General features: G+C 37.0%; 1 protein-coding gene across 1 annotated transcript in view; it reads right to left on the reverse strand.

The window, feature by feature from the left end:
• The window catches only part of LOC126482223 (atrial natriuretic peptide receptor 1), a 1,286,869-nt gene that overhangs the window by 561,962 nt on the left and 701,096 nt on the right, over nt 1–23,811 (reverse strand). Inside the window, exon 11 of the mRNA XM_050106202.1 lies at nt 18,122–18,239. Coding sequence (XP_049962159.1) covers nt 18,122–18,239 — 118 coding nt within the window. The remainder of the gene's footprint in view (nt 1–18,121; nt 18,240–23,811) is intronic.

Here is a 23,811-nt window from a genome sequence, read left to right on the forward strand (position 1 = left end):
TACTCTGGAAAGTCAGGCTGTAGGGAAATACCTCTACAGCAGGCGATTCGCCGGCCATGCGACGTGTGGAGGAGCGCCAAATAGCATAAAAATGATCCAACCCAAAAATCCATGCTCTTGAATTGTTGGATGGATGTTGGCGTGTAAAAGACTCTCGTAGTATTTACCAGTGATGGTACTAGTAAGAGGGTCTGCAGGATTCGTCTGCTTGTAAAAATGGAGGCCTTTGATAGACGATGCCGTTAATGTGCACCACATAGCCACCTCTGCAGAATGAAGTGCTACAGATAGCTGCATCTGTGGATTTTCTCTTGCCCATATTCTGCAATTCTGCATAGTGACATGACATTGGAAATGGAAATGGAATTCATGTCTCCACAGCATGTTCCATGGCTATCCATTGTCCACTTTCATGCAAGAATTCCAGATCGAAGTTCATCTTGCTGACAGGTCAGCAGGAAGCAAAGGTTTTATGCATGACCAACATTTGGGCAAATCCCTGTGCATTGCATGTTTACACGCCACTGCTCAACCCCCCCCCCCCACCTCCAATGCTGTGGCCACATAATCGACAGATGTAGACTCAACTGCTTTCTTTACTCTGCCACATTGCAGTTCGAAAGAACCTATCTTTTCGAGTTTTATAATCATTTTATCCAGTCCCTTAGCAGATACCAGACTAATGCCTTTTTCCAAATCTTTGAATATTAGGAACTTCTGCAGGGCTAGTGGTGCACAGTCGCCATTCACGTAAATGAACTTTAACAGCAGGAGGTGATCCTTCATGGAGACAGCCATGTTGGGCATCTCAGATGTAAACTGAGGAACAGCCATGTGATATGCATCTGTTGGTGTGCATATTCTAGCGCTTACAGTGCCATCTATAGGTCAAATTTTTATTAATTTTTTTGTTCCATGACATTTGCATTTGCGTCAGTAATATGTTGTTGAAATTTCACGTCATTCCGAACATTGGTTCTCTATCTACAACGTTTTGAACCTGGAAAATTCATTAGGAACACCCTGTAATTAGATGCTAATAATTTGTATAAAATGATGACGCCTCAGTTTTTTACACATAGCGGGTCGAGGGTTAAACTATCCAAAAGTTTATTTCGATTTTTCAAAAAGATACATTAAGATTTAGGATATATCTTAGAAGTTGTTGAAGAATATTCAGATGAATGATCAACACTTACTCATAAATATAAAATAATTGTTGGAGCAGATGACTGTATATAGCTATAGAACTTGAAACATTAGTTAAAACTAGAATAAAAACTAACAAATATGTGTCAAATTTTAAAATACAACCAATGTGATAGATTAACGAAATATATATGAATATGCAGATGACACCAAATGCTACATATCATTAGAATTATTTCTACAGTTTAATCTATAAATCAATGTTTGGAAAAATGATGGAAAATATAAGAAACACAATAGATATAAAATTAATCTGTGTTTCTAGGAAATGTGAAAGCATGTGGTGATTTTTAAAGTAAGACAATCTTGTTGTATTACAGGTCTAAAAGAGTGGAGCTCTATATGCTAAACCAGTTTATGTTGGAGTGAGTATTTCAAATTTAGCCGAAGAATTAATGCATATGCAGAAATGTTTTATGATAACACAGACAGTTGCATGATTAGTGATGATTTTCTGAAAAACCAAGAAAGAATATTGGTGATGGCTGATTTATTCAGTATTTCTGTGTGTGCGTGTGTGTGTGTGTGTGTGTGTGTGTGAAAAATTGTGGCACAATATTTAGAAATAAGAGCAACAATGTATCCAAATAAATTTGATGAAAAAAGTAGAGTCTAAAAATATAGAACATGAGTTTTAAAAATAGGTTATCATTTGAGGATTATCATAAATTTTTATGCAATAATAAAGATGAATATAGAAGTGTGAAGTTAATAAGAACTGTAAAAATATAATACAGAAATGAATAAACATATGTTAAGTCATCATGATTATGAAAAAAATTGTCATAGCAAATAAAATCGAAATATTACCATAAAATTATTTTAAGAACCCTTAAACTGTAAAATATCTATTAGTTTATTTTCATCTCTAAAGAGTAAATCTATTATATGATCTGTGGTAGATGAAAATTCCCTTGCATCACAATCTTCAGATGAATTAGTTGATTATTTATTAAAACTACAAAATAAATCATCATTGCTATTACAAACATAGATCTTAAAATTTGCATTCAACATTTTCCAATACTTTATGTAACCAGTTCCTACACTAGTTTGTAAATAAAAATTTGTGTTGAACTCTTTCAGTTTGCTGATGGAATTAATTAGCCTCTTTTTATATAAAATAAATATTATATAGTACACAAGTTCATCAACTAAATAGTTGCTTCTTTCAGTGTTTGTCAATTTGAACATCTCATTCCAATTTAATAGTGTGTCTAGAGTTTCTTCTTTAGAGATTCTTGGAACAAATTGTAGTAAGAAAGGTACCTTTATGTTAGTTAAAAAACTTTTCTCACATGACTGATACATTCATAAGACAGACGTTCTTTAAACATATTACATGATAAACTTGTTTTTATTTCATACCAGGGCTTAAGCATAAAAAATTACAACTTTATACATGTAACTGATTTCTCTTAGTATTTTAACTAACAACGATTTATTTATTTATTATTTTAGTTACATCATATATATTTACCTTCTGTTGTAAATACTTTGTGTTTGTAAAAAATAAAGAAATTTCAATCATTTTGATGTACTTTTGTTTCAATTAATAATGTTTTTTCCAGTTAATTTTTTAGTGTTTTTGAAGAATTTGTGAAGACTTTGTATTTAAACTCATATTCAGGTGATGTTTTCAAATTGTTACTTTTATATTCAGGCTGTACTTTTATGTTCAGGCTCCACTCTTGCTAACAAGGATATGAATGAACTTGGTAACAGCTGTGTCACTGCTGCTCTTGTATGTAGACCAAAAGTCGATAAAGTAAAAGGGCTAGATAATTTCAATTCATATGATGTCATCGCTTATTGGACATTTCAGATTTGTGAAATTTATGTCAGAGATAAGGGTTCATCGTATTACATGTCGACTATGCCTTTTTGAGTTGAGTTAATTTCTGGAATAAAGGCTATACATTTGAAAGAACATGAAAAAAATTGATGCACTACAATATTTCTATTGCCTACTATGCAGACAAATGAATCAACATGAAAACGTCGTTCCAGTCTAGAACATGGGATCTTCATTATTGAACTACTTATCTTGCAAGTTCTTATGGTTCGTTAAACAGTTAAGTCTTAGTGTAGGTGTCATTATTTGTAGTATATTAATGAATGTTAGCTTTTACTTTTGAAATATTTCGGAAAATGAAGTGTATCAGTTCTACAGGATAGAACAGTCCATGTAAGGGACTATCAAAACTTCTGAAGCCCCCTTTCTAGGCTGCAATTTTAACATTGTTATTGTAGCAACGTTAATTCAGTAAGATATGATTCTGTCGATGAGCTGCAGTATGTTTCTGGAGTTACTCATCACATATACGGATGCAGGGTGCATATCTATAGTTTAGCGGATAACACAAGTATCTGAGGCTACAAAATTTTGCTTATGTTTTTCATTATGTTGTACTGTGACATTAAGAACTTTTTATCATGCTTTACTTTTTTGTAGCACAGACAGTTTTTCTATGTCACACCACATAGTTTTCCAAATATACTCAGCAGTTTATTTTTCACTTATTTAGTTGCTGCACATCTCCACATGGCAGTATACGACCTCAGACATTTGGTTGCATAGATGGAGGTCATTGCATTGAATGTCATTGTTCTTTTAGATTGAACCAGGGACATTATGCATGTGAGGCTCATGTGACAACTAGTTTTTTCAGTTAACATAATGCTTGAATTTTCGCAAAATACATTTACATGAAAGACATATATAAACATAATACACATAAATTTAAAGAACATGTGGTGTTTGTCAATATTCAGTAGTTCTGGTTGCAGGTTGTTGTCCCTTTTCAGCAAAATTTATTCTGTCCTTACTTACCAAATATATTTCTAACATATGACCAAAGTTTCTATTGTGATCTCATCCACTATATTTTACAGAATTCATATTTCATACGAAGTTTGTACTCATCAGTTGAGTCTAAATATCTTATGCAGAATACACATATAATAAATTTGTGAACTGCATTATTAATTTAATTTTAGAGATAAATAACAACTGGCGAAGACAGTCTTGCAGAAGTGATGTACCTTCAGTCATTTCTTCTTCTAAAATCGATTTATTCATTTACACTGTTTCATAAAGAGCTACAAACCTCATCTGCAAATTGGCATACTAATGTGTTCCCTGATACATCATTTTAACACCACTTGGAATAGCTTACACCTATTGCTTGGAACCTATTATTTGTGGTATAGTCATTGCTCACAGCATATCAAGTACATCTTATTTCTGTTGTTAAACCTTGCAGCGAATTTTTTTTCTATGTATTCTCCAATTTTTATTTTTATTCTCTGCCTCCATTTTGTTCTTCATTTTATTCTTTACTAGTGTGTGAAGTACGGTTGGTTATATTTCGTGTAGTCTTATGTGTTCTTTGAATGTAGATTATTTTTGCAAAATATGTGTGAACACGTTTAAACTTAAAATTTTTAGCTACAATGTTTACAGTAGGATATAGCCTGATAGCCTCGGTTGTATTAAATTAAGAAGCTTTAACATTGTCATAGAATTTCGGTCATGGTTTTTTTTTGAAAATGGTGATGAATAAGCCTATTGTCACCTGATGAATATCCATTAGGCGTAAGCCTCCTTCACTGCAGTGCAAGGACGTTGTACTGTTGTATAACTTAACTACATACCCCATTCATATGATCTGGTGTAAAGCCCTTGTAATGCCCATATGCTGTCCTAGAGAGAAATCTTTCACAAGTGCAGAAAATTGAGTGAGCTGTACCATCAGTATTTCAGTCAGGTCTCTATTGCAGTATTTTGTTTGTGTGTCCTGTAATTTTGCCAGAAATCTTCTACTGAACCACCGAGCCACCTTATGATCCAGCAAATCTGTGTGGTGTATACAAAGTTGTGGAAACAGATGAAAATCAGATGAGACCAAGTCACAACTGTGTGGAGGAAGATCAATGTTGCTGAACACGAGCTGTCGGATTGTTGCAGATGTCACAGTGCTCAAGTAAGGTCTGGCACTGCATGCTCTAGAGGAAGATGCTCCGTGTGTGGACAAAGTTTTGTGTTGTTAGGAAGACGATTACACCACGCCGTTTCTCATGCACTGCCGTAGTTATGTTACACACTGCCATGTTACATGCTAAAATTCAGAGACTTCTAGTTGTAAAGTGTTGCATCTTGCGTTAGTGAAGCGAGAAAGTCGACTCAGTAATATGTGTGATATATAATATCTAAACCAATAATGAGAACAGAATAAAAAATTATGGGGAATAACCTTTCAGCAAACCCTCATACAGTATTCTGATAAGTGAAACAAATAAGGATTCTGAGAAGCAGACCAAAACACATCAGTAATGAAGGCGTTTGACTGTAACTGTAACACTGAATATCAATGTGAATCTCACAAAAATGAGCTCTGTATAACAGCGAAAGTGCAAAGAAGAGCTACAAAGTTGTTACCGAGCTGGCCTGGTCATTACGAAAAAATTAGTGCTGAATAAGGCATCCTGAGAAATATTGCTAGATATGGTAACGATAGTTCCGATGTCACAGTGTAGGTTGGCACTACGAGAGCAGAAGATCTTCGCCGACCACAGCGCCCTCTAACCGATGCTGTGGAACTCTACGATCACTGCTCCACTTTCACCCAGTTCATGAAGAGCAGACGGCCTAGAACCATCGCATTAGACTTTCTCATCAGGACTTTGGTTGCACACCTACATGCTCATCACCTAAAGTTATCTAGTATGTTTGCATATATTTATGCTATAGTAAAACCACTTTTACTTTACTAGCAGTACCGACGTGTTTAACCTCACCTGCTTCTACTCGCTTCCTTCATTCGGCCAACCTGTAAGATTTCAGGAGCAGACCCACGCGCCACCTTCCAGGCGGGATACAAAACCATGTATCTTCGACAGTGACCCTTAGAACTCTGGGCAACAGCAACAACAGAAAAATACACTGATGTGACAAATCGGATACCTCGTAATATCATGTCCGACCTCCTTTTGCCTGTCACAATGTAGCAAGTTTTCGTGATATGGACTCAGCACGTCGTTGGAAGTGCCCTACAGAAATGCTGACCCATACTATCTCTATAGCACTGCATAATTGCGAAAGTGTTGCCAGTGCAATATTTTGTGCACGTGCTGATGTCTCAATTATGTCCCATGAATGTTCAATGGGTAGCTGAATCATTCACTCACATTATCCAGAATGCTCTTCAGACCAATTGCGAACAACTAGGTCCTGGTGACATGACACATTGCCATCCATAAAAATTCCGTCCTTGTTTGGGAACATCAAGTTCATCAATGGCTGAAAATGGTCTCCAAATAGACAAACATAATCATTTCCAGACAGTGATCGTCTGTTGGACCAGAAAACCAAATCCATTCCATATAGACACAGACCACACCATTATGGAGCCATCACCAGCTTGTACAGTGCCTTGTTTACACTGTGGGTCCAAGATTTCGTGGGCTCTGTGCCATACTCCAGCTTTACCTTACCAACTGATATCAGGCCTCATCTGACCAGACCACTGTTTTCCACTTGTCCAACTGACATGGTCACGAGCCCAGGAGAGATACTGCAGCGCTCACGTTGGTTGTCTGCTACCATAGCTCAACGCCATACTTCGCCTCACTGCCCTAACAGATGGGTTTCTCATATGTCCCACATAGATTTATGCAATTATTTCATACAGTGTTGTTGTTTGTTAACACTGAGTATGCAAACGCTGCTGGTCTTGGTCGTTATGTGAAGGCAATCAGCCACTGAATTGTGCATGGTGAGAGGCAATGCATAAAACCTGGTATTCTTGGCACAATCTTGACACTGTGGATCTCGAAGTATTGAGTTCCTCAATGATTTCCAGAATCCATGCATCTGTCTTCAACTACCATTCCATGTTGTCTGTTATTCCCAGTCGTGCATCCATAATCATGTCAGAAACACTTTCACATGAATCATTTGAGTAGAACTGACAGCTCTGCCAGTGTACTGCTCTTTCATACAATGTGTACATGATACTACTGCAGTCTGTATATGTACATATCCTTATCCCCATGACTTTTGACACCTCAGTGTATGACAACTTACTACTTCTTCATGTTGCTGTATCACTGTCCACAGTAAATTGGAGACAAAGAAGTGCAAAGGAGCCACACAAATGAGAGTGTGAATTTATATCACACCTTCTTATAAAACAGGAAATAAAAATGTGCACTTAGAATGAAATATATTACCACTGTATTGAATGTTAGATGAATCGATTGTAGGTGAACCAAGAAAGATAAAGTTCATACTTGGATTCTAAAAGTGAAGGAAACAGCTAAGCAATAAAGTAATGAAAATGGGAAACATGCAAGAGCAATATAAATTGCTTCTAGTTAGACACATTGTCATCTAGGAATAGCGCAACATGAATCTTCAATTGTTTCATATCAGGACAGACCACAAATTGGTGACACAAACCCAATAAAACTTTTGATACCTTTATGAAACACATTGAAGGTGTAACGTAAGTCACTGTGTGAAGTGTACTGCATACAGAGCCATAAGAAGGTGATACTGTGTCCCTAACAGAACTACCAAAGTTGGGCCTTCCACAAAACTATGACCATGCAGTTTCTTTCTACACAGATGTAGATGATTTTGTAAGTAGTCTGAACAAAAATTAATTGCTTAAATGAAATATATTCATGAAAAAAACTGCACACAGCACATTAAATAAAGCTTTGCATAATTAAATGAAAGTAGTGTAAAATATCTAAAAGAATTTATGTAAAACAAAATCCATATCTTATTGTTTTTGGCAGACATGGTTTTATTTTTAGTGTGATGTAGAGCAAAGAACAGATTTGATTTGAACCTAACAGTGGAGCATCAAGTATTAGTTATAAGTAACAGAAAAGGGGCTAAAATTAAGAACTAGGAAATATCCCTTTGCAGTAATCCTCTTTTTATCACAACTTCACTTTGCGTTCCTTTGTTTTGAGAGAAGGAAACTCATTATGTCATTGAAGTCAAGTAGCAGCTTGATGAATTCTATAGACAAAGCAATTTGGCAGGTTGTTTTCATCTATACTAGACCTTAAGTAGTTTAACATCTTCAACTTCCTGAAGCTGTGGTAACAAGATTTAGCAATCACTGTCATTGTCAAAAATATTCTCGAATATTTCAGTGTTTGGATACATATTTCTTAACTAAAACCTCAACAAAAAAAATTCAAAGTATATGAATGGAAAACTGGTCAAGCTTTTTATGTACTCTTTCCCCTATTATCTGTAGACAGCTATTTCTTTTACCGCTTCCCTCTTATCTATACCTCTGCAATATTTAGCACCAAAATAAGGAGCACATCTTTTGAATGTAAGGTAGAGAGTGCTTTCATTTAATACGTTTCTTGACAGAACATGTAAGTCATTTTAAATGTTGCGATTATATATATATATATATATATATATATATATATATATATATATAGGCAAAATAATGTGAATACCTGTACTTACTTGGGAATGGTTTATTAATAAGGGTTGGACTCTCATCTGCCCATAAGACAGCTGTGATTCTTCTTGGAATATTGGTATGTTATGAATGTATAGTCTCCAGTGGAATGCTATGTCACTCTTTGATCAGAACCTCTTCTAACTCCTGTAGTGACAAGGGAGGTCTGCACTCCAATACCACTCACAAGGGTTCAATAATATTCAAGTTTGGGGAGTTGCTTGCCAGGGAAGACATTGCAGTTCAGTTGCATGCTCCTCATACCACGATTGTGTATGAATGGGTGCATTAGCGTCCTGAAATATAGCATTATTGCTGGGGAACAACATTCGAATCAGTGGGTGCACCTGATCATCTAAAATGGTCATATAACCGTTGAGTGCATCACAGCCTTTGAGATCAATGATGGGACCAGCAGATTACCATGATATGGCTGCCCACAATGTTGCACTTCCGCCTCGATGCTTAGCTGTTGGAATCAAGTAATCAGGATTATAAGCTTGTTTTCGTGTTCTCCAGACGTATACCCAGCCTGATGTAGGAAATAACGAAAACGTTGACTTGCCAGACCATATGATGTTTCCACTGGTCAGTTGTCCAGGATTTAGGCTCCTGACTCCATGTTTTATGCTTATTTGCGTTGGTTGTCATCACTCATGGGTTCGATATGCAGGCCGTTTATTGAGACAGTATCGATAAATACAGGGTCTCACATATGCCTATGGCGCTCTTCAGTCACTTTATCTGCTGTAGTTTTGTGTTAGTGTTAGGGTATGACGATCTCTGTCATATAGTTGATGTCCTTCCGTATTTCGTGTAAGCTGTCATGACTCTTGAAACATTCAATAAGTTGGCTGTCTTGGTTACTGATGCTCAAGATAATCGTGCCCCCGCAATCTGCCCCCTTTGGAACTCAGATCTTTCACTGCAGTCCGCAGCTCGTGGTCTCGTGGTCGCGTTCCCGTTCCCGAGCACGGGGTACCGGGTTCGATTTCCGGGAAGGTAGGGGTTTTCACCTGCCTCCAAATGACTGGGTGTTTATGTTGTTTTCATCATTTCATCATGATTCATGGAAGTGGCGAGATTGGACTGAGCAAAGTTTGGAAATTTGTATGGGCGTTGATAACCACTCAGTTGAGCGCCCCACAAACCAAACATCATCATCATCATCGTCACCTTTCATTGCACGTCGATCTTGGCCTCTGAATGCAAATACGAAGTTTGCACTACTCGTAAATAACCTACACTGATGCCTGGTCCATACTGAACATGCACAGTACAGCACGTCATGCACCTGACCTGCACTGTTGACCGTCCCATTACTACCACTGTTCACAGTATTGTGCGTCTCGCGTCTGTGTATATAAGTTTGTTTTCAGTCCTCACTTTTCAATTGGTTTCTCAGCAGAGCTCAATTGTGCATCACATTCACCCATATGTCCAGCCACCTGGTCTCACCTTCCTCACCTTTTAACAGAACAATTGATTTGGAAGCATACAGAAAAGCAAATATCTTTGGCTTTGTGTAGTGTGTATTTCTGCATTCCCTCTTCACATACCTATTTAATATTTTTCGCCAAACCAGATAGCAAAGTCGATCCTAATCCTCCATTCTACAGATTTGTTAGTACATTCAAATTTTATAAGCACATCAGACCATATCTCTAAAAGGCACACATCTGAACCACTGCCTTTTTACTGAAACAGAGAGAGTGAGAATTTCGTTCAGTAGCCATATCTGACCTCTAATCAATAAAAGCAGACGAATGATGACAGTATAACATTGGAGTTAGAGAGAAGGACGGAGAATAATCACATTGTAATAGGATGTGAATGTATGCTTTCCTGGCGTATACAGCTGGCGAAGAGATCTCGGGCTTCCAGCCGGGTGGCGGTGTCTTCAGACTGCGACGTTTCGACGAGTGACATACTCATCATCTTCTGGTGAAGTCACTTCGACGAGTGACATACTCATCATCTTCTGGCGAAGTCACTTCACCAGAAGATTATGAGTATGTCACTCGCCGAAACGTCGCAGTCTGAAGACACCGCCACTCGGCTGGAAGCCCAAGAACTCTTCGCCACATTGTAATAGGCTTAGCAAGCAAGAAGGTACACGACATTATAACAGTGGAGTCCTGTAAACTCACCTAGTACTCGCCATCTGGGCGACAATGAACATAAACGCTCTCAAATTTAAAAATGCCCAATGTTTCTAAGTGCAAAAGGAGCTCCTGATTGTGATAGCCAACTTTATTTACTATCACAAAGATGGTTATGACATAATAGATGCTTCAAGATTTCAGGATACAAATATAATCTTGACAGGATACCTAGGTTTCAGTTTACTCGCTCGTTTTGTAGTACATAACTCATCCCGTAGATGAGAACAAAGCAAAGATGAATATGTGTTTTAAAATATCGATTCTTGACTTACAATGGAAAAGTTGGCTCTGTTGACAATTTTGACAAAATTCCATATGGATTTACAAAATTCATTAGGACAGCAGAAATGAAAAAAAAGATTAACTGACGTGTAGTATACTGTGAATGATGACAGATCAGAGGCAGCAGGTTTGGAGAAAAACTTCGTTTCCAAGCCAACAAAATACCGCATGTGTAAACTGATGTGCCCACTGCTCTTTCGCACAATTTGTCATGTGATACCTGGGTGGTCCCATTCTTTACAATGATGATGGTAGAGGAAAAATTAATAAGACACTGGTAGTGTCAGGTTTATGTTCCAGATAAGAAAAGTATGCATCCTGTTGTTTTCATAAGCGCATTTCGTGGAGCTATGACCTGATCACAGTTGGATGCTCAGAGAACTGCATGCGGAACAGGTTCATCCAAGCAGATCCCTAAGAATTAGTCTTATCATAATACGTTTTTGTGTAATGTGGAAGAAGCTGAATATTGCCAAACTTGTGATGAATCTGACTGGGCGTTCTTGGTGAAATACTGGCTGGCTGGTGTACAAGAGCGATTGCGCAAAGAAATTTTCAAACCCAAATCATCCCAGTCGCACTATAGGAGCTTCCACAAGTACTCTGAAAAATATTTTAACGAGACTGGGTTTTTGAACAATCCTGTGTCAGATTGTGATGTGGTTATCCTAAAACCGGAAATTGCTCATTTATGTTAACGAGAAACTGATAAATGTTTCTGAGTTAAAGAAAGGAGAATTCATTTCTATGTTACATTCAGTTTATCTAACTCATGAAGAGGCACAGGTCTCTTCGCAGAATGGGAAATATTATAACAGTACTCTCAGTGATTACAATGATGGCCAGATAAACCAATCTAACGACCATAGTTAGCAGAGTGCTAATGGTGAAGCCCATAGCAGTGATAACAATAATAACGGGAACTATAATAACTATCCATAGAAAACAGAAAAGATAGGATCACCAGTTTAATCTGGGTCACAAAAACCAGAACACGAACTGTCGGTAACAGAACCAGCCCACAGGATGTAGTCCAAATCTGAATCATAGGGACTGAAGCGCAACAGGAAGATGTCGGACGATGGAAGCTGACCATCCACTTCCAGTCAGGAAAACTTAGTTTAGCCGCATATAATGCGGAATTGGTGGCTGAGGTATAGGCTATAGACGAACACCAAGAAATCCAACTAATAGGTAAGAAAATGGGTACAATATTAGGGGGGCACTATGCTCTAACACTTTGAACTGTCAGAATAAATTTTGGTACAACAAAAGTCGGGTGGACACCTCAATCATCCTGACCACCGAAAGCTAATGCTCACCAATTTATATCATAGAGCTCCGAAATTAATCATCTGAAGTACGCGTTCTGGAAGAATGACTATAGTTGAGCTGCTATGAAGTCATCATTCCCCAACAAAAGGAAACGTGAAAATGTTGAACATTCACAGGATAAGCCACCAATTGTATTCCTTCCCTTCTACTACGTTACATCCAGCAAAATATGCAGAGTCCTGGAAAGATGAGGCGTAAGTCATACTCGACAACCTGCTGAGAAGATAAGGGAGATGCTACATCCTGAATTGACGTGGCAAGTAGTCCAAGAATGTTGTATACAACAGTGCCGTCGTGGAACATTTCATTCTCAGTACAATATTTGGTTATCTGACAGTGAACAAATATACAGTTTATATATAGATTTGATATTCATAAAATACAACAGAAGTATAAGGCATTTATATGCGAAGTGGAAAACATTTCGAACGACAGCCAAGCCATTAAAGTTGATACAGTCATGATGTGGTTGTTTAATATCTGGATTATGAGACATTCCACTAGCTCAAGTTAGATCTCTAGTCAAAGTTCAGAGTCAGTCTGAAAATTTCCAGTTTACGGTATTCCATTAAGTTACTGGTCACTTGATCCTCCACTGAACTTGTTAAGGTGGCTTGGTGTAATTGTGGGAACGAGCACAATGTGATCATTCGCACCTGTCGAACTGTGAGAGAAAGAATCTTATGAGACAAGCCTGTTATCCAGAACAGTAAGGAGCAGAGTTTCTGACAGGATTTATCAGATTATAATTAACATATCACCATTATAGATTTATTTAATTTTTCCCATGTAGGAGAGTCCATGGTCACAGGAGAGTTTGCAGTGTGGTCTACAATGTCATATGGTGGACAGGTAATGCGAATCCTATACTGATATACACAGAGCACTAATATAAACAGGAAAGATATAGACTATGCAGTCATACATGAGTGCAGTGGTACTATAAAGAGGACTACAGAAGGAAACAAGGTAAAGTCGTGCAAACAAAGCAATGAATAAATAACACTTACCTTTCACCGCAACATCAGACTGAAGGAGCTGAACTCTTATAGTGTGTCATCGTGTGTGTGGAGGCACGTGGAGACTTTACCAGGTATAAACATACATGTGTCTTCCATATGTGAATGCGACTATTAACGAACTGAGACTGTGCAGTGCCAGGAAGCAACAGTCGAGCTCACCACTAGACAGCAATGTGTAGCGTAACACAAATCAGCTGATGTAACTGTCCATGAAATTTAAGGGGGAAACAAAAACTTCATGGACGCTCCAGGAGTGCATGTGGTTTACATAACGCTAAGAAATTACAACAAGAACAGTATATATGGACGCATTAGTGAGAAGAAAATATAAAGTTAATAAATCAGTTTATTATAGATCACTAATCTTTGACATCTCTGTATGTAGAGGCTAAGTCAGGGCTATTGCTATCGAGGAGGGCAAGGTAAATTACCTCTGCCTCCTGTTTGTGACTAATCCCAATTTATATTTTTTCCTCATTGAACTTAAACCACTATTTATTTATGACTATGTTTCATTTGATTCTTTCAGGATCATAGCCATCCAATTTTGGGATGTTAAGACAACCAGTCCCTTCAGTTGGAAAACCCAAAATACTGCAGTCATACATAGGTCAAACAACACGCGCCATTCATGAGAGGTGTGTGGAGCACCGAAGATACACACGCTTATTACAACCAGACAAGTCAGCTGTGGCCGAACATTGTATTGATACGGGTCGTTCCACGAATTACAGTGAAGTGAAGATTTTAACATCCACCTCTTCTTTTTGGGAATCTGTATTCAAGGAAGCTATAGAAATTCGATTAGCCAACAATTTAATAAACAGATATAATGGTTTTAATTTGGACAAAGTATGGAATCCGGCACTTGGATTAATTAAACTGCAAAAAAGTCGTCATTGTGTCACCGCCGCCGATCAAACATCGGTAAGCGAATTGAATGTCTGTATGCCTTCGCCACAGGCGGCGCATGTGTAAGCGTATGTCTCTGCCGACGACCAGCATCTGTACCGCGCATGCGCAGTACCGCCGTGGTGGAGCATATAAGGCCGCGCTTGGCACCTTGTCGTCAGTCTTGTGACTCGCTCTGAAGATGGCCGGACGATACGCGGCCGAAATATCAGTAGAGGAAATTTTATTTGCGCGGCTGCATGCTCAAAATTTAATGGATTATTCATTACGCCGCGAGAAGTTGAAAATGCACATGTTAAAAGAATATTTTAACTTGTCAAAGGGAATCGCTTTGAATAGCTCTACCCTTGTTTACAACGTAATTCAAATTTGCCGCCATTGACGGCTATAAATATTGAAGTACATACTTTGCCCACTTGCATTATCTCTGCTGGGAAAAAGAGAGATCCAAAATTGTTATATTCAACAATTTTAGGGCTGTTTGATGCTACTCACATCCACTACCTGACTTCATGAGTTAGTAAAATGGATTAATACATTTGCAAAAGCCTATTTGCCCTTGTGTCATTTAGCCTTTAGCTTATTTTGTTGTTACTATTTGACTTGATAACACATGAATAATGCAGTTCTTATGAGATAATAAAATATGAATGAAATGAACTTCATTCTGTCTATTTACAAGATTTAACTGATCCCAATATTATTCCAGTTAACTTTCAAGTAATGATATCTATATTGCTGAAGATCCAAAGAGAAAAGATAGTTAACCTTATAGTGTGTTCTGCATTATCATTCCAAAATTTAATGTTGGCAGTCATTAATCATCAATTTTTTCAGTCGATGTAGAGCCTGTTCTTTGGGTGTGAGTGTTTGCCTTGGGTTAAATATCACTGCAACTACTAACGAAGTTTGATTTATTAAAGAAGTACTACATACATAGGGTGAACAGTATATAATAATATATATTCTGTTTAGTTAATGCATAGTCACACCATAATGTACTATACAGTAACAAGGAAACAGCCTTCATCTGAGTTGACTAAAGGTTTTCGAACGTTCTAGAACAGAAACTATTTTGCAGTAATATCGGGTCACTAGACGCTAACAGGATACTTAAGGACTAATATTTCAGATTGCCAAAGTTTCCAAAACACTGAACGATTCACTGAAGAACAACCAGGAATATAAGTTGAAGAAGAGCAGAGGTGAGCATTCAAAGTGTTCAAAGATATCCTTTCATTGCACCCAGTTGTAAAAATCTACAACCATAAATACAAAATGGAACAGCACACAGATGCAATCAAAGAAGACCTTGGAGCTGTGCTACAATTAAATTCTCCAGTTTCTGACAATTTAATTCCAGTCCCACATTAGTAAGAACAACAGCTCAATGGGGAAAATGTAATACTGGTGATCAAGAAGTGTCAGCATTTGTTAATGCTTCTAGGATATTCTGAGTGAAAGATGGGCTGAGTGTCAGAAGAGTATTCCTACAATAAAGAACACTGAATCAAGTTCTAGAGCGAAACATGTAACTGCTTTAAGTCAATATGTAAATGTACTGTTTGGTTTTGATGACAGTTTAATAGCTAGAATCAGAAAAACTCAGGAAAAAGACGACAGTTTGGCAGTGATTGAGAATATTCTAAAAAAAAAAGGCCTTATATTTAGTGCTCGTGTGAAAGTATCAAGTTTGTTCTCAAGAAAGGACACTGTGCTGTTCAGCGAATGATGAGGGAATGGAAAGAAAAAATATTACGAATGTATACCAGATTTGACAGATATTGTAGAATGAGTGATCTGTAACTGTGTAAAATGATTAATTCAAACCAAAATAAGGAAAGAAGGAATATTTTTCCCTTTATTCAAAGAGAGTCAAACCTTATATACTTATTGTATGGGCCACATCGAAGTATTCAGTATACTTGTATTGGATATAACAAAATACAAAAAACTTTTTGAGGTATTTACCAGGTTTATCTGGCTGTATCCTCTAAAGAACAAAAAATCAGTGGAATCAATGAGTAAGGTGTAATTACAGAAAAATGATTTTGGTAATACACACCCAGTAACTACCAATAGAGGAACTAGCTCTAATTCTCAATAATTCAAGGGGTACTATAGGGCAGAAGTGATTGAACACATATTAATAACGACACGACTCTCTAGAGTGAATAGTTCAGTGTGTAAAGAATTCAACATACCATAGTATTGGAGAAATACTAACGTCTTTGAAATTTTGATGAGAGTTAAGATGCACATGCACACTGATACTTGCATTGCAATATTGTTAAGGAGAGAGTATTAATTCATGCAAAGAAGATGCACCAAACGGAGGGAAGATGCTAAATTAGAAAATCAGTGAGGTGCAAGAGGACAACAGTGATTGCTTCAACTAATGTAGAAAGGAAGTGTTCTAGTGGCAAGTTGATGATCTTGGGGCAGTAAAACTAACACAAACTTAAATGGAAACTGTTTGAGAAGAATCTTGGCTTCTACTGAGTTACAAAATTTAAAACAAGTGATAAGTATGTTGTTTACTAAGAATGATCATGACTGTCCCAGATTATGACAACTTGTGCCAAGTTTATGCAATCTTGCCCAGTTAATCACTCATCATCCAAGTCATATGATTGTCAGGACACCCAAATGTGGGATCCAGATAGGATATTTAGAGGTTTCCGGTTGACAATAGAGGAGGCACAACAGTGAAGCCGAATAAAATATAGTATTTTTTGTTTCTTCATGGAGAAGTTGCATTGTCCTGTTACGTTTTTGTCGTCATTAGACTATATACATCGACAGTGTTTAACATTCATCATGTAAGACAGTAACTTTGACACTTACTATGATCCCCATCTACTTTCTCTGCTAGTAAAGGCATCACATAGTAAATTTGTACATTGCAGAAATTCAGAATCAGAAGTTGTAGTGGTAATGATAATCAGAATCGTGATAGCACTACTATATTTTAGCGTTTTATTCAAACATTTTTGCCCCTTTTACATACACGAATCCTTGGATTCTGCATTCAACATGAACATGAGATCACATAAAGCAAAAATGAGTACCAAATTTACTAACTTTTCACACTATATTAGAGAATTTAAAACAAATTATGGCATAAAATTTTTTTCTATATGTTCATACATAGCATTTGGAAACTAAAAGCTACGCTATTATAAGCATTAACATACATGCATAGCATGTGGTGATGCAAAATTGAGTGAACATTTCTTTAGAAAAGAGACATAGAGTTTTTCAGTAAAAATTTTGCGATTGGGTTTTGTTATCTAGTTAGTTAATATTGCAGGCTATAGCTATGTTTGCGGCCTATACATGCTAAAACATAAAACTGCAGATGTTTGATATAATCATACAAAAATTCTTGGAAATGTAACAAAGCTATATATTGACCTAAGAGACATTCTTAAAGTAAATAAATAAAGGTTTCTCATCTAGGATTTGGGATGTGGGATTGCAGGCTATTATATACTGATGACCTGTAAACAGTTATTATATGCAGGTAAGTCTGTGCAACAGGAAGCACAATGAGAAATGCCATAGTTACTAAATGTGTGCCAAAATAACTTACAGATTTAAGGCAAAACAGAGGAGACACTCAAACAAGAATTGATAGCTAAGGAAGTGGGTTTAGGAGTTGTTTGCCTGAGGCTGCCTCCTGAGTACGCTGTACCTCATTCCTCTGCTGCAGTACTAGTCTTGAAGAGAATGGCCTACTGGGTTCTGGTAAAACATCAACAGCACGGATCCTCCAGGACATGTTGTTCAGGTCAGCCACCACTTGCATGTGTCTGTGAAAACAGCACATTATACAGGCAAAAGTTTGAAGCCATTGAGACATATCACACAGAGACTGAGAGAAGGACAACCTGTTTTTCATGCATAGGACCCACAAGTAGTCAGCAAACTTGTATGTGTAGATGAGAGCAGTTGTCGAATGCCTAATAGTTGTAAACTCAGATAGCATTAGAGGTCAAGAAGGGAAATAAACAATACACATCAGAAAAGCTTCCATTGATATTATTTTGAACACTGATAAATTTGTTGGTATAATTGCACATACACCTATAGCAGAATACCACGAGTATATACCTCAAGCAAAAATGTTTCATAATTTTAGAAACGTAACTGGACAGTCAATGCAAGGTCGCTCAGATGACGACACACAAATGAAAGCATGAACAAAGAGCGTGTTAGTTTTCACTTAAAATATGTTATTAGAAATATATTTTTTAGGACAGAAACAAAAATATATTGAACGCTAGGTGTACCTGAGATGTCAATATGTTTTACTGTCTGCTAACTAGGCTGTTAAGATTTTAATCATTCTTTATTTTAAATTTTCACATTTTCTCAGACGATGTTCCACATTATAACAAAATAAATGGTAGTAGTACTCATTGGTCAGTTCAGCATACTCTAAAGCTTCACATTTCTGCAGAGCAGACTGTTGTTCTGTCGTTCAATCTAAGAATGCCTATTTTGATCATAAATATCCAGGCGAGGTTGTATTATGATGTCTGTGACATCAAAACAAGCGAAAAACTGCATTATTACCGACCGATTTATTTCTTAAGTTCTTTGTGTATTAAAATGTGGCTATTTAATATTGATGTGAATAATTGTATTCATTAATTCCGATAGTCTCAATACTGATTACATGGTATAAGGAAGTTCATGTCACTTGAAGTTGAAAACTTGAGATAGATAATGATATAGCTGCAATTTTCTGTTGAGTGTGAATGAAAGGGAAAAGAAGTTGATGGCATTGTGGTAAGGGCAGTCTTTTTAACTGAAATTTTATACCAATGTTGAAATGCTTATTTTTATTTCTGTCTGTGTCCTTGAATATCTTGAATTGGTGTCAATAATTAGTGGAAATTGATAAGGCTTCACTGGAAGACGAGGCCATTTGAATCAATGCTCACATAGCTTCATATTCAGAAACCAGTGTAACTATTGTTAGGGTAAAAGCATACGGATGCAGATTCATAGGATGTTTGACAAGAAGTCACTTGCAATGATCATCACCTAAGAAGCAAATGCAAGTTAACATTCATTCTGATCCTTAGTTTTGTTGCCACCTTTGACAGAAAAAACTTCTTGCACTTTGTTGCCTTCTCCTACATGCAAATATTCCCATGGGAGACACAGAAGACATACATCAAAAGAGTGAAACAGATAACACAACACCTAATTGATTTCAAATGAGCCATTAAGAAAAGGGTTTATTAGGAATTCCAGGAAAGGAAAGAGAAGGAGATTTCTTCATGAGAATGTACCACTTAAACTGCCAGACTGAATATCCTAAAAACTTTTGATGCAAGACCATATAACAATTGTTAAGATTCCTCTGTCAAAGTTGCACAAAAATATAACATATGCAAGAAAGTCAGTGACAGGTTGTCTGCTGCTTCACTGCTACAATACGATCACGTATCAGCAGCCACAACTGTTGAATCCATGGCCAACCCATAAGACAGACTGCATTTCCAATCCCTGTCTTCTCCATATAGCGCCCTGTGTGACTTTCAGCTTTCCTGAAATATCAAAGAAAAGCTTTGTTTGATGGCAGAAGGTACATGACTCCTTCACAAAAATGTGAATGATCTTAAAGAAGACACATGCTGGCATGCATTTTCAAAGTATTTTGATAAATGCAAAAATTAATTTGAAGACAGGTCAATAAAGAGTGAGAATGAGCTTATTTTCTCCTATGCACTGCGTATATGACAGCGAAAAGATGTTTCATGGGAACAAGTCACACGGGGTCGGCAGCACAACACACAGTGCTTGCGTTCATGCAAATGAGAACAGTGCAATAGCGAAAGTAAGATGGATGTACAATCACTTACAAAAAATTGATTTCATCACGTCAAGCTTGATGTGGTTTCAAAATCCTACTTTCTTCTACAGGAATACATAACAGACGCTCATAGAACGTTGCAACAAGAACATCATGAAGATACTTTTCCACAATAAACTGCGATTTCATGGTATAACAGTTTATGGTGGACTGTGCATTGACTTCAGAATATGGAAGTCTGCTTGCTTCACTCATTACAGTGAACGATATCAGTATTAGTATGACAGCCAGCTGTCATCGAAGGGACATCGTCAACAATGGATGCAACGACAGATGTGCTGAATGTATCAAATTTTACTGCTTTCGCTGGTTTACTGAATAACCTGCATACTGGGCATATCTATGTAGTGTGCTCAGAATTGTAGTGATATAATTTCAGGTTTATGAGTTAGTATGACTGTCACCTGACAGCGAGGGTTGCAACTATTGGTAGAGCAATACTAGTAGCTGACTGTTAGTACTCTTCGCAGAATAACCAGGTATGTGTGTGTTACTATGAATTACATTAACTTGACTCCTTTCTCCCTTCCGAAGGCTTTCCTTCTTGATGTAATATGCGTATCGTGATATGTGAAATATTGCGTGAAATACAATGCTTGAATGGAAATGGTAGGTAGGGATGGAGGTTTTTCGTGAGTTTTAGTAGTCTGTATGACTGGTGAGACCTTTATGAAAGAATCTACAACATTACCAACTAGAAAGCCAACACGCAAACAAGGAATGTAAATCACATTATTTAGTAATACCACGTAAGGCCACGTTGTTCAGAGCGTAGGGAAGAAATAGCATTCTTATGGAATCCAAATGGAATTTTTGACCTTATAATGTAATCTTACTCCTACACACACCAGTTAGTCAATGCCTCCAGAGTATCTATTTATTCAATGTTTATGTCGTAATTCACGCTATCACATCACCAGCAATGTTGCTGTTTAGTGCTATGTCAAAAGGAATGCTGATTTTTATGTGTCTTTCCTACCCAAAGCTTAATCATTATTTTTTTGCCCTGTCTAACGTCAGAGCATGTTTTGAATCAGAAATGGAGGATACAGACCTGGAGTAATGTCATTCAAATCTTCCTTGATGCGCACATACTTTAGGTCAAGTGCATATAGCTCAAAAAGGCCTACATTAAAGTAGACATTGTCTCTATTGATGCTACTTTAAATGATTATGTGAGTAAAGGAAATTATTCTCACTCTTTATTGACCTACTCTCAATACAGAATCCACTAAATTAATGGATCATAAGTTTCAAACAAAAGAAATTATTTAAGGGCTCTTGTAACAATTTTCAGACTCATACAAAAACTGAATTAATTGCGTTATGATAGCAAAAAAGGCAGATGGTTGTCACCAAGTTTGAAATATTTCTCACTTTTAGTCATATAGTATTTTGTTGAAGTCCTGATGAAGCCATGTTATGCTTACATATTTTAAATGAACGAAAATTGTGGTCACTGTATTTCAAACATTACTCATGTCGTAACTCTAGAACATTGCATCATGCATGTACTGGAGGCATATGACAGTAACAGAAATGCATCTGGACTGGACTCCTTATGGCCTAGCAATTATAATAACTTTTGTTCAATGTTTCAATAAACAATTCAGAATTTCATGATGCTAGACTTTACTAGGCATTATGGCATAAATCAACCACTTTCATGTATATTGTAGGGTTGCAAAATACAACATAAAAGAGTTTCTTCCCATTCAGTTCCCATCTGCATCAAAGGAAGTATGACTGCATCAGTACCATTGCGTCCACTGTAAATACTCTAATTTTATCTTTCCAGTCCCTGTGGGAATTATATGAGGGGCTATAATACATTCATAGAATCCTCAATTAATTGTGCTTCTTAGAACTAAATTGAATGTATTAATTTTATATCCATAAAATGAAATATTTAAATGTAGCTAATTTTATAGTTGTTTAAAATTGCGAGGAATAAGATAAAATGAAAAAAATATTGTAGCAGTGGGAACAAAACCCAAACTGATAAGTTGCCTGTTGGTGTACTTGATCACTGGTCTACCATGCAGATACATGAGCAGCTGCTCGAAATGCCTCATATTCTACATGTAAATCCTTAGAGTGCGTTTTTACTTTTCCTAAGGCTTATTCAGATGAAATACTGTAGGAATTTGAAAGGGACAGGCACCTATATGCACTTCTGTTCAGATAGTTTGAGCCAAATTGGTGAACCTCATCCCGTACCATCCTAACTCTTTAAATCTAACCTTCACCTCCAATGATCTACTAGAAAAGAGCCTTTTTAGCATACCATCTACAGATCACCTACAGAACACACTTTAATACTAAATTCTCTCATATACTCGCTTTTTTACCTCTATCTACCTCCTTTTCACTCACAAAGGAAGTAATATATTAATTTAACATATATAAACTGAACTGTTTGGATATATTTAAATTTGTGATTAATAGTTTAACACCATGAGGAATAAAATGAAATGAAAACAAAAATGATGGAAGTAGTTGGAATCGAACCTGAGCTGATGAACTGCCAGTCAGTGTGTTTGACAACTTGGCCACAGAGCCATTATGTCAACTGCTGCACAAAATTCCCTCATACTCTACACTTGAACAGTATGTTACATGCACTTTCAAAGGAAAATACTGATTTTGTGCTGTAAGCAACGTAGCACTCATAGTGGCAAAAGGGATACAGTCACATCAGAGCATGCGCTGTCAAAAGCAGACAGCTGTATCCCTTCTCCAAGCTTTTCGTAGCGTGACTGACCATCAGTGCAACACTCGACACTGGTTTCTAGTTAACACAAAGAGGGAGCTATAGATCATTTATTCATCTGTTTTACTTGACTAACAGCATGCATTCGAAGAAGGGGGGGGGTAATTTTAGTACAATTTCCGGCTCACATTTGAAAAGAAATTGTATAATTTTAATGTGATATTTACATTGCGTTGTAGCAAAGTGCACATGATAACTGGCCTCCACTGCCTTCAGTATTCCCTGTTAGGCCTATCTGGTGGGAATCTCATATACTTAAGCGATACTCCTTTTGGAGACTGACTACATTTTAATAGTAGCCTACCAACAATCTGTTTTACCTACCACTGAGCTTATGTGATTGTTCCAATTCATATTCCCAGAAACTGTCACAGCAGGTATTTATATCAGTTGACTGATTTCAACTGCGACTCATTAATCTTGTAATCATAGGATACTATGACTACCTTGATCCATGTATTTCAGAATGTCACGTGAAATGAGTGGTAGTTGCATTTTGCCTCACTGATGGTTTCAAAAATAATGCTGCTTTGTATCAAGTTCATTCTGTCAGAGATACCTGCATATGTTGAACTCAGAGTATGTTCTAAGATTCGACAACACAAGAGTGTCAGTGATATTTGATGGCAGTTTTGCAGATCATTTCTGCTGCCCTTTTTGAAGGCAATCACAAGATGTGCAATCTTCTAACTAATGTGCTCAGTTTTCTGTTTGTGAGACTTAC

This window comes from Schistocerca serialis, chromosome 5 (assembly GCF_023864345.2).
Source record: "Schistocerca serialis cubense isolate TAMUIC-IGC-003099 chromosome 5, iqSchSeri2.2, whole genome shotgun sequence".
Lineage (NCBI taxonomy): Eukaryota > Metazoa > Arthropoda > Insecta > Orthoptera > Acrididae > Schistocerca > Schistocerca serialis.